The sequence below is a fragment of the Melanerpes formicivorus genome, unplaced genomic scaffold (genome assembly GCF_026170545.1).
Source record: "Melanerpes formicivorus ecotype bairdi unplaced genomic scaffold, bMelFor1.0.p_v2 SCAF_45, whole genome shotgun sequence".
Lineage (NCBI taxonomy): Eukaryota > Metazoa > Chordata > Aves > Piciformes > Picidae > Melanerpes > Melanerpes formicivorus.
In genome coordinates, this window is record NW_027142397.1 from 2421542 (window position 1) to 2433821 (window position 12280).

A 12280-nucleotide genomic window follows, 5' to 3' on the forward strand; every position below is an offset into this window, starting at 1 on the left:
GAAGTTTAGGCTGGAGGTGAGGAGAAAGTTCTTCCCAGAAAGAGTAATTGGCCACTGGAGTGGCCCAGGCTGGTCCCTGGAGGTGTTCAGAAAAGGACTGCATGTGGCACTTGGAGCCATGGGTTAGTTGTCAGGAGGTGTTAGGTCATAGGTTGGACTTGATGATCTCTGAGGTCTTTTCCAACCTGCTTGATTCTATGCTTCTATTTTCACCAATTCTCTAGTCCAGCATTTTGGTACTCAGGGCTGCAACGATGATTTCAAGGCTACCAAGATGCTGAGGGGACTGGAACACCTCTCTTATGAGGAAAGACTGAATTGGGCTTTTTTTTAGTCTGGAAAAGAGCAGACTGGGGTGTGGGGGGGAAATCTTTTCCATGCTTATAAAACCTTCCAAAGTAGGTGTCAGGAAGATGGGACCAGGCTTTTTTCAGTGGTGCCCAGTGATAGAACAAGGGGTAACAGGCACAGACTTGGACATCCGAAGTCCCATCTAAACATGAAGAGCAATTCTTTAGTTTAAGGGTGATGGAGCACTGGAGCAGGCTGCCCAGAGAGGTGGTGGAGTCTCCATCCCTGGAAGCATTCAAAACCCACTTGGATGTGTTCCTGTGTCATCTTCTCTAGGTTAGCCTGAGGCTGGGGGAGCTGGGGTCGTTCAGCCTGGGGAAGACAAGGCTTCAGGGAGACCTTAGAACAGCTTTCCAGTACTTGAAGAGGGCTACAGGCAGGCTGCAGAGGGACTGTTTGCAAAGGCCTGCAGGGACAGGACCAGGGGCAACAGTTTGAAATGAGAGGAGAGCAGAGCAGATCTAGATTGGATGTGAGGAACAAGTTCTGCACCATGAAGGTGGTGGAACATTGCCAACAGGTTGCCCAGGGAAATGGTTGAGGCTCCATCTCTGGAGATACTCAAGGTGAGGCTGGACAAGGCTCTGAGGAACCTGATCTAATGGAGGACATCCCTGCTGCCTGCAGGAGGGGTTGGGCTGGATGACCTCTGGAGGTCCCTTCCAACCCAAACCATTCCCTGATGCAATGAGTGGTGTGTGATGCCAAAAGAAACACGACAATGACCTCACTGGAGGCAGTGCAAGGAGATGAGAAGGAAAACAAACCCCAAAGAGGATTGCTTTCCTTTAGAGAAAACCAAGCAAAATGGCAACAGAAAATGAAGGACGTAGAAAACAGAAGGCACTTAACATTTATCTTGTCTGGTGATACAAAAATAAGGGAACAACAACTGAAATGAAGGCAACAAATGTAAAAAAAATGGTAACCTTTTTTTGTTTTAAAACACAAAACCATAACTGACCTCTGGGGGAAAGCACAGACTTGAGCTAAACCTCCACAAGCTTAACAAGGGACTTCAAAAACATGGCTACAGATAACCTAATTAATGCTACCGAAGAATAACAACAACATACAAGTAAGGAAAACCCTCCTGGGCCAGGCAAACCAAGAAGTCATCTGCCCAGATCTGTGAAGCAAGTCTCTTCCTATGGAGAGAGTCTTCCATTTGCCCATTTACAGCCACATCTGAAGCATCTGGTCCTCAGTGTTCTCTAAGGAGATTGAGGTATTGATCCCCACATCTCTTTGCTTCTCAGAACTCCCCCAAAAGTACAAAGAAGCACTTAATACTTTTACCTTAACAGTTCAGACTCCAGGCCTAGAGTGACTTTTGCTTTCCTCTCTCTTTAATCCACCTTCCCCCTCCCCCCCAACACACACAAATTCCCAGCCACTTGATATTCTGGGACAGCAGGCACCATGACCTGGAATTTATTGTGCATAATATAAAGGGAAATGAAAGGAAAAGAAAACCCAACCAACCACCAATCTCTTCAGTTGGATTTCATCAGCAAGCATTCTCTGTGGCAGCTTGAGCGAGGTCATTCCATCTGGGTCGTAGCTCTTCCTTTCTTCCAGCTTTGATTTAGTCAAGGTTGCTCAGGAGTGATGCTCAGCCATTTGTTAATTGGCATTTCTAGGAGTAAGGAACTCCCCAGAACTCAACCAGCTGTTTCCACATCCAGCCCCTTTTGGGAACTGCTGACCAGGGTGGAACATAAAACCCAAGGCAAACACCACTCACTGTTTGGAGAAGATGGTTTTTCCATGTGGGTCTGCAGAGAGTTTGGGAAGCTCTCCCCTTCCACCCCTAAGCCAAGGGATGGTGATTTTTGTAGGGGGAGTAAAACCTCATTTCTCATCTCCTTGCAATATGCAACTTGGCTGTTCCTTGACAGGAAGGCCACTTAAATGCCCACACTGTGAACTTAGCAGGAAGCACCTGAGCTGTCATGTTAGAGACTTGCAGGCTGGCCATCTGCAGGGGGAATGCTGCACCCTCTGCTAATGCTGCACCCTCTGCTAATGCTGACACTACTAAGGCTATACAATTTCTCTCTTTTTGACACAAAAAAATCAAAATAGTGACTTTGCAGCTGTCCCTGGGAAGGAGATTATATAGGACATATATATGGGGCTGCTCTGGAATGACTCCCAGGTGCCAGCCAAACATGCTTCAAAGTTGTAAAAAAAGGAAAGAAAACAAAAATCAAACTTTCTAAGCCTGTAGCCACTGAGTTCCATGACCAAGGGATGAAGACTCAGGTCTGGCCAAGCAAAGGCAGAGCAAAAACACCCCAGGAGCACACTCCGGCTCCTCTCCCGCTTGCAGTGCTGGTTAAGGTGAACTCTCTGAGCACCAAAACCAAGTGGGACCGGAGCAGGCTGCCCAGAGAGGTTGTGGAGTCTCCTTCTGTGCAGAGATTCCAACCCCCCCTGGCCCCTGTGCTCCTGGGCAAGCTGCTGTGGGGGCCCTGCTTCAGCAGGGGGGTTGGACTGGATGATCTCCAGAGGTCCTTCCCAACCCTCGCCACGCTGGGATGCTGTTACAGAAGAAAACTTGCTTCCCCATTAATCATCTCCTCTCCTGTGGTCTAATTGTAGGTAAAACTCTACCAAGGTGATGTCTAGAACTTCCAGCAGACCTCATTCTCACTGGCATGTAACACAGCCTGAAGAAGGTTAAGGTATGGTTTGCTCCTGGCTTTGGGAATGTATCAGCTGATTCCAGCTCCATCCTAACAGCCCTCAGTTTCAAACTGAGTACAGGTCAGTAGAAAGAAAGAGCAGTCAATGCTTTCAGGTGGAAGATCTCCTCAGGTCCATTTCTGGTGGAGCAGATGTGCTGCCCAAATCATTCTGCCTCTGGTTGCTGGCAAATAAAAACGGTGGGCAAAGAGAAAACAACAGTTCAAAGGAACCTTGTGAGGGTTGCCCCCTTCACGTTGGCACTGCCCTGTGGATGCCAGTCACAGCAGCCTGGCACTTTGGAGAGGTTGAAAAGAAGAAGAAAGCATTTTCTTAGTGCTTAGACACAACTTTTCCTAGTGCTTATTAAAACACTGCCCAGTCTTGAGCTCCCAGTTTCCAGAATGAATAAAAGATCTCTCAGCATCAAAGATTTGTAATCATTTCATCTCAGAGGTGCTGCCTAGCACCAGCATTCATAGAATCATGGAATGCTTTGGGTTGGGAGGGACCTCCAAAGGTCATCCAGTCCAAGCCCCCTGCAGTCAGCAGGGACATCCTCCACTAGAGCAGGTTGCTCAGAGCCTTGTCCAGCCTTGCCTTGAATACCTCCAGGGATGGGGCCTCACCTACCTCCCTGAGAGACCTGCTGCAGTGTTCCACCACCCTCATGGTGCAGAACCTGTTCCTCACATCCAATCTAAATCTCCTCTAACCTCAAACCATTGTCCCCATCGCTGCAGAGCTTTGCAAACAGTCCCTCTGCAGCCTGCTTCTAGCCCCTTTCAGGTACTGGAAGGCTGCTCTAAGGTCTCCCTGGAGCCTTCTCTTTTCCAGGAGCCCCAGCTGCCTCAGCCTGTCCTTGTAGCAGAGGTGCTTCCTGATCACCCATGTCTGTATTTTCTATTACAGAAGAGGTCTTGAAAGACCTGCTCAAGACTTTCCTTACTCTAATAAACTTTACAAGAAAATGTTTTCCCAGGTGCATTTTTAGGTGCTTCCCCTTAATGAGCTGCCTTTCTTCCTTTGCTTGCTTCCTCCTCATAACATGAAGCCTTCAGGAATGTTAAGGTTGGACCAGCTGATCTTTGGGGGGGGTCTCTTCCAACTTGGCATTCTAGGATTCTATGAATTTTCATGGAAGATTCTCTTCATTTCTGACCACTGAGGAGAAGTATCCTGGGGGCAGGGTATTCCTGTTTCTCCCCAGACATTACATCCCACCCCACAGCCCTCCAGCCTCAGAACTGGGCAGTTTACAGTACTGTGTGTGACTTCTGATGCATTTAGACCTCAATCCCTGGAATGAGGTCTTAAGAAGCGACCCTTTGTCTACTATAAAACATTATCCTTGTAGTACTTCAGCTTCTTTGTCCACCCATGGTTTCAAGGACGGATCCTTTCCACTGAAGCCAGGCAATGGGTATCCTGATGACAAAACTCAGACTTGGACTCAACGGTGTCCATAACAAACATGCAAATCTGGACCTGTTCAAGAGAAACCAGCGTGTCTCTGGAGGATGAGGAGGCTGGTGGAGGGCTTATGGTCAGGACACTACATTCTCCCTCTGACACTCACTCCCAGTCGTGGTCTCACAGCTACCTAATATTGGGTTTGACCTCCTTTTCCTCTGCTTCATCCTCGCTGTCATCCACCTGCTGGATGACCAAATCGGTCGAGCCGTCCTCCACGATCTCCACGTCGGATCTGTTGTCTTCCCCATACTGCCACCTGGAATCTTTCTCCCCATCCTGGGGGAACTCCAGGGGTGCCTCAGCCTCCAAGTCAATGCGGATACTGTCTATGCCAGCTTCGGCCAAGCACTCGTTGCAGAGTCTGTAACGTCGCGTCCCCTCCTGCACCACCTGTCCGGTCAGCTCGGTGACGTGGCGCTTGCACTTCCTGCAGATGGGCTTACAGGCCTGATGGATCTGGGGAAAGCAACAGCAAGACATTGGAGGTCTGGAGCCACAAAGGAGCACTGGTTAGGATGGCAAAAAAAAGTAGGGCTGGAGCAGGGTTAACTTGTGGTCATGGGCTGAAGCTTGAGGAGAGCAGACTGAGACTGGAGAGGAGGAAGAAATCTGTTCCAGTGAGGTACACTGGAACAGGTTGCCCTGGGAGGTTGTGGGTGCCCCCTACCTGGAGGCGTTCAAGGCCAGGTTGGATGAGGCCATTGAGCAGCCAAGTCAAGATAAGAGGTGTCCCTGCCCATGGCAGGGGTTTGGACCTAGGTGATCTTCAAGGTCCCTTCCAACCCAAACCATTCTCTGAATTTATGGATTGCAGAAAGGCAGGGGTTGGAAAGGGCCTCTGGAGATCATCTAGGTCCAACCCCCTGGGCAGGGACACCTCTCAACTTGGCTGGCCTTGTCAAGGCAGGCTGACCTAGAGAAGGTTACACAGGAACACATCCAGTGGGTTTTGAATGTCTCCAGATATGGAGACTCCACCACCTCTCTGGGCAGCCTGCTCCAGGGCTCCAGCACCCTTAAATTAAAGAAGTTTCTCCTCATGTTTGGATGGAACTTACGATGTTCACGTTTGTGCCTGTCACCCCTTGTCCTGTCACTGGGCACCACTGAACATCACCAGATGTCAGGAGCCAAACCAAAGCACCACTGAGCTGCAGCTGCCCTGTTAAGCTCAGGCAGAGCAATGCCTTTGTCAGCCACCAATTAACACAGACATTCAGCCCCTCCTGCGCTAACTCAGATCAACAAAACCAGATCTACTTCCTCTCGCCTCTTCCTTCAGAGGAGTCAGCTCCCCAGCCAGCTGCCCCTGTGCTGCGTGTGGTGGTGCTGCAGGGGCCAGCAGCGGCTACTCACCGTTCGGAAGTGGCTGCTGAGGTGATCCAGGCGGCTGAAGCGCTTCCCGCAGGCCTCGCAGGGGTAGGGCCTCTCCCCGGTGTGGCAGCGCAGGTGACGCTTCAGGTCTGCTTTTCTTTTCACCACGTGAGTGCAAAAGGGGCACTTGAACCTCATCCTGGGCAGATCATCTGGTGGAAAATGAGGTGATTACACACAAGGCAGTGAAGCCACGGCAACGTCTAGTCACAGGACCGCTTGGGACAGACCATTTGAGCCCACCATAACCTGACTCTGCCAAGCCTGGTGCTGAGCCATGGCCCTCAGCGCCACATCTGTGTCTCTCAAACACCTCTGTTAGAAACCAGTGTGACTGAAAGAGCAATAAAGTCATGGCATGGCTAGTCATGGACTCACTTTGGTTGGACAAAACCTTTGAGACCATCTCCAACCAATCTTACCAAGACTTGTGTTACACCACGTCCCTCAGCACCACATCTCTGCCTCTTTGAAACATCTCCACGGTTGGGAACTCAGCTACCTCCCTGAGCAGCCTATTCCAGTCTTTGAGAAGCCTTCACAGAGAGAGTTGTTTGCCATTGGAATGTGCTGCCCAGGGAGGTGGTGGAGTCCCTATCCCTGGAGATGTTCAAGAGGGGACTGGATGTGGCACTTGGTGCCATGGCTTAGTTAGTCAGGAGGTGTTGGGTGAGAGGTTGGACTTGATGATCTCTGAGGTCTCTTCCAACCTGGTTGATTCTGTGATACTTTCAGGGAAGAAGTTTCTTCTGATGTCCAACCTAAACCTCCCCCTGGTGCAACTTGAGGCCATTTCCTCTCACCATGAAATGCTCTAGGAAAAGGCAGTCTGAGAAGAGCAAAGCACTTCTATTAAGAATAAATAAATCACCATAGCATATGTCAAGAGCAAAATGTTGGCTTTTCCTGTCAGTTACACAGCAGTGCTACAAAGGAAAAGGAGTGGACCATCAGCTGGATTAAAATGACCTTTAAAACATCCCAAAAGATGGTGACTTGAATGTGGAGGATGGAGCTGTACAGACACTGAAGCTCATGTGTTTTCAAAGGCTAGTTCTAGGATCACAGAATCCTGGACTGCTTTGGATTGGAAGGGAACTTTCAAGGTCATTAGAGCAATTTCCCTACAGTCAGCAGGGACATCTTCATAGCATGACAGAATGGGTCAGGTTGGAAGGGACCTCAGAGATCATCTGCCCCAACCTCCCTGCCATGGGCAGGGATGCCTCTCATCTTGACTTGGCTGCTCAAGGCCTCATCCAACCTGGCTTTGAACACCTCTGGGAGGAGGCAGCCACAGCCTCCCTGGGCAACCTATTCCAGAGTCTCACCATCCTTGTACTGAAGAACTTCTTCCTAAGCTCCAGTCTTACCCTGCTCTCCCTCAGCTTCAAACCATTCCCCCTTGTCCTGTCTCTAGACACCCTCATGAAAAGTCCCTCTGCAGCCTTCCTGCAGGATCCCTTCAGCTATTGGGAGGCAGCTCTAAGGTCCCCCTGGAGCCTTCTCCTCTCCAGGCTTAACAACCCCAGCTCCCTCAGCCTATCCTCACAGCAGAGGTGCTCCAGCTCTTGGATCATCTTCACCTGGAGCAGGCTGCTGAATAAACCAGGCACTTCCATCATTCAAAAACACTAAAAAGAGTTAAACTTCCCAAGCTTACACTTGTGGCCAGTGCCAGGTGACTTCCTGGCACTGGCAGGCTCCATCCAGCACCCTTCCTCACGGAGAAGCAGAGCGGATTCACAGGTGACTGTGCAGCCACAGCACCAACACTTCACTTACCTTCAGCCCAGTTTCCCATCACCCCCAGAATGGAGGGCATGCTCCCGTACTGCTCCTCTGGTTTTGAAGACTTGGATTTACTGGAAGAGCGAGGTGATTCATGCTCCTGCTGTGACACAGCCAAGCTCCTGGGCATCACGTCAGCCCCTTGGCTGTACTGGTAACCCACATGAGGAGACTCAACCTCTGCTTCGATCGGAACTTGCTCTTCGGGCTGCGTGACGTGGCCGGGGGGCTCGGCAGCCCTGTCCTCCAGTTTGCTGGATTTATAGTGAGGCACATCGGAGGGCTGCTGCAGCCCCAGGTGCCTGGATTTCTTGCCCGAATCTTGCCTCTGCTCGTGTTTGGACAGCTGCTGCGGCGGCTGCTGCTGCTGCTGCTGGGCGTTCCTCTGAGAGGCTGGGTAGTAGCTGAAATTGCTCCAGGTGTTGCCACCCATCATACAAGTCCCTTGGTCCGGACTCAGGTGCGGGCGCGGGGGGCTGCTCTCCGCCCTCCAGCCGGTGCTGTACAAGCAGGCTCGATCCACGCCGTTGGAATTCACCTCCTTGTCCGAGAGGCTGAAGTAGCGATCCTTCTCCTTCTCGCTGATGTCCAAGGAGGACTTGATGAAGGTCTTGCAGACGCTGATAACGTCGGTCATCTGCAGGTAGCTGGCGGCCGACATGACCTCGATGACGTTCTGCCCGGTCAGGGACAGCTTGCCTGAATAGACGAAATCCAGGATGACTGTGAAGGTGTCGGGAGAAAAGGCCTGGAAGGTGGCCGTGGTGGGCTGAGTCGTCTCCTTGGAGCCCTGCGAAAGGAGCATCTTGAAGTAGCCGCTGCTGGCGAACAGCACATTGCGATGGGCCTTGAAGACCTTCCCCTCCACCAGGATGTTGCAGTCACAGAACAAATCTTGCCTGCGCTGCTCATTGAGTTGCTGCAAGAGGTGAAACTGGTGGGAAGAAATCTCCATTCCAGAAGAGATGGGAAGGAAACAGTTGCTCTACAAAAGAGAATCAGAGGAGACTCTTGAGCGTCGTGCAAGGGAGTGAGATCAAGCTGACAGACGTCTCAACAAATAACCTCTTTTATTTAACTCTCTTTAAATGACAACAGGCAACCACCACGCGTTTTATCTCCAAGACGAAAAGCGGGGTGAAGCTGCCCGCTGCGCACAGGCTGTTGGCACAGACATGTGTGCCGCAGCTGGGGGCACCTCCGGACCAGGGTGCGCTCTCCCCGGGCAGCTCCACAGCCCTTCAGCGCTGCCGGTAGCTCGGGCTGCGCTCCGCGTCCGCGCCTTCATCAGCCCGTCTCGCCTCGCCTCGCCCCGCTCGGGCAGCGCTTACGCCCCCGCCGCCGAAGGCACCAGAAAGGGGACTCGGCGGCAGCGCCCGCCCGGCCCGGGCTGCTCCGGCATTGGCCGAGGCGGCTGTCACTCACCCCCCCCCGCCCGCCCGCCCGCCCGAATTGGTCGCTGGGCCCCGGGGAGCCCCGGGACGCCCGATGGCACCGGGCCCGCCCGCCACAGCGCGGAGGCACTTCCCAGCCCCGGGGCTGCCGGCGCCACCCCGCTGCCGCCGAGGGGCCCGCAGCGCCCACGCCCGCCCGGGCTCCGGGCGGCCCCGCTCCCCTCCGCCGGGCCCGGCAGAGCCGAGCCGGGCGCGCAGCCCGCAGCCGCCCGCCTCGGCACAAGCCCCGGTCCAGCCGCGGCCGCCCCGCACGCTGCCACGGCCGGTGCCCGGCGTAGCCCAAGCCGCCCCCCGCTCCCGCCGCCTCCCCGCGCTGGCAGTGCCCCAGCCGCCCCCTGCGCGGCCCCGCTCGCCGCGCCCCCGCCGCCCGCCGCCGCTCCCGCGCAGCCCTTTGTTGCCGCGCCCGGGGCTGCAAATGGCGCCCGCCGAGGACGCGCTGCAGCCCCGCAAGCCGCCGGCTGCGCGGGGCGGCTGCCGCCGGGACGCCGCTAACGGCCCCCGGTACCGACGGGCCCCGGCGCCCTGCCAGGCTGCGGAGCCCGAGGTCGCCCACGGCCGCCCATGGCGGCTGCTCGCAGCCAGGCTGGCTCCGGGGCCGTTTCCGCCCCAATCACAACGCCCAGCCCGGCCTTGCCGGCGCGTCGAGCCGCCACTCACCGGCTGGGTGCTGGCTTGCGGGCGGCGGTCGCGGAGCCTCGGCGGCGGGCGATGGGTGCGGGGGTCCCCGGCCCCGCGTCGGGGCTGACGGTGGCTGAAGGCGACTCCGCGCTGGTCCCGCAGCCCCGAGCCCTGCAAGCCCGAACGTGAGAGAAACAAAAGGTATTTGCTGACGTGGGCGTTGGACAGAGCCGCCCGAGGGCTGGGGACACAATTAAAGGGGCAACGCACCGATTGCAGGCGCAGCCCAGCGGCTTCCTCTGCTGCCCGCCCTGCAGCCGGGGCTCCTCGCTGCTTCCCACACCCACAGCCTGCCCGGGAGGGGATGCGATGATGCCCTAGATGCTTCCTTCTCACACCTTTATCTATAGCAGGGGCCTTGATGACCCAAATCCTTCCTTAATGCGCCTGCAGCTTCCTCCAAAGGAGGTGGAACATGGGATTTTTTTTTTTTCCTGTTCATGTTTGTTAGGTTCTGAATAAAAACTCTCTGAAATCCAGCACCTGAACCTCTCACCTTCTGTCACTCGAAGTTTGGTATCATTCTCCTTCCTCCTCTTGCCACCAGGGTCTTTTCTGTGCTCTTGACACCCTACTTATTGCTCACAAATAGAATGGCTCCCACTGGAAAACAGCTGCCTTAGCCTCATCCTTTGTGTCCTTCCTCACCTTCCCTCTGACTTTCCATCTCGAAACCCTTTCCATTCCTTTTCCCACTGTAGCAAAAATGGGATAGACCTCCAAAGACTCTAAAACTCTTTAGAAACCTTGGCCATGTGCCCCATCTAACAATTGTTTGTGGTCATTTATAGCCATTTACATTGCCCCAACATTTGTTTTCCCACCAGCCTGCTTCTCCCTTTTCCCCTGAACACCCAAAGGTTTGCAGGTTCCACCTCCATCCACCAGCAGGCTTTTGAGCTCTTCCCAGGAGATCCATGCTGCTGGTGGGACTCCATGTGCTACCTGACCAGTGTTAATCATTCCTGAAGAAGGGAAGCCAGTGGAACTCTCAGAGTCTTTTACACTCATCTTTGGAGTCCACTGGGTAATGATGTTAATGATCAACTGAAAACATCTCAGCCTGATGTACCTACAAGTGGCCAGCCTTTGCCAGCCACGTCCCCCTGCTGGGCTGCAGCCACCCCCTCAGCATTTCATGCCATTTCTCTTGCTTTTGTCTCAAAGCCTGAGGAGTGCCTTAGCAGAACTGCTCCCAAAGTCGGCCCAGAGGACCTTCAGCATCTTTGTCCTTTCTGTGAGGGTGGCTGGTGATAAATCAACACAGATGAGCTCTATGCAAATGTGCTCCCAGCTGTAGGTGTCAGTTGAAGCTGGGTTGAAGATAAGAATATCTTAAAGTATCCATTCTGCTGGCACACATTATCCTGCCTTGGCCACTCAGCCCCAGCAGCCAGCTTCTCACAGCTCCTCGCCGGCAACCCTGCGCCATCAGCACTGGGGTCGCTCCAAAGCATGGAGGCAGCAACCTGTAATGGATCTGGGAAGGAAAAGAGAAATGGTAAAAGCCTGGCCTGGCTCTGTGCAAGTGGCTGTGGAGAGAGAGGTGTCCAAGCTCAGGGACAAAATGAAGCAGGGGAGAGCTATAAAATTAAAGAGGATCAGTAGGGATTTGAAGGAATTTGCTGCTTGACTCCGCTGACTTTCCAGGTGATGGAGAGTGCTCCACTTGATAGTTGCTATCACTATTAATAGGGCCTCAAGGGTTCTCCATCTGCTAGCAGCAGGCAATAGAATCTTAAAAACCAAGGGGGGAAAAAATGCAGTGGTATCTAGAGTAGCTCCATCAGAATTCTCAGTGACGTTGCAAGTGCTCTGCTTGGAGTGCTTCAGAAGCCCTGCCCCGGAGCCTGCTCCTGCTGCTGGGAAAGGCCAGGAAGAGGCTTTGCTTCTGTGTCTGCAGAGGGACTGATTTTGTGCTGGTTTGAGAATCGTCAAGGTTGGGAAAGACCTCCAAGATCGTTGAGGCCAACCATTAACCCAAGGCTGCCAAGTCATCACTGAACGATGTCCCTTAGCACCACATCTCTGTGGGTTGTTGGACACTTCCAGGGATGGTGACTCAGCCACTGCCTTGGGCAGCCTGATCCAGGCCTCAACAGCCCTTTGAGAAGTTTTTCCTAATGTCCAACCTAAACATCCCTTGGGGCTGTGTCCTCTCACCCTGTTTGTTGCTACTAAGGAGAAGAGCCCAACCCCACCTCACTCCAACCTTTTTGCAGGGAGCTGTAGAGAGCCAGGTGGTCTCCCCTCAGCCTCCTTTTCTTGAGGCTGAACACCCCCAGCTCCCTCAGCTGCTGCTCTCCAGCCCCTTCCCCAGCTTGGTTGCCCTTCTCTGGACCTGCTCCAGCACTTCAATGTCCCTCTTGTAGGGATGGCCCCAGCCCAGGATCTTGGTGGAGACGACAGCACTACAGAAACCACAGCCGAGTCTGCTGGCTTCATCAGAGGGAAGCTGCTGAGAG

The 12280-nt window shown here is 53.6% G+C and overlaps 1 protein-coding gene across 1 annotated transcript; it reads right to left on the bottom strand.

Moving 5' to 3' along the window:
* Positions 1-1754: 1754 nt before the first annotated feature.
* ZBTB8A (zinc finger and BTB domain containing 8A) lies at positions 1755-10094 on the bottom strand. The gene is made up of 5 exons (XM_068159229.1): positions 10026-10094; positions 9795-9926; positions 7678-8668; positions 5875-6044; positions 1755-4974 (listed from the first exon to the last, which is right to left on the bottom strand). The coding sequence occupies exons 3-5, from the start codon at positions 8636-8638 to the stop codon at positions 4642-4644; spliced, it is 1464 nt and encodes a 487-aa protein (XP_068015330.1). The 5' UTR covers positions 8639-8668; positions 9795-9926; positions 10026-10094; the 3' UTR covers positions 1755-4641.
* Positions 10095-12280: the final 2186 nt, after the last annotated feature.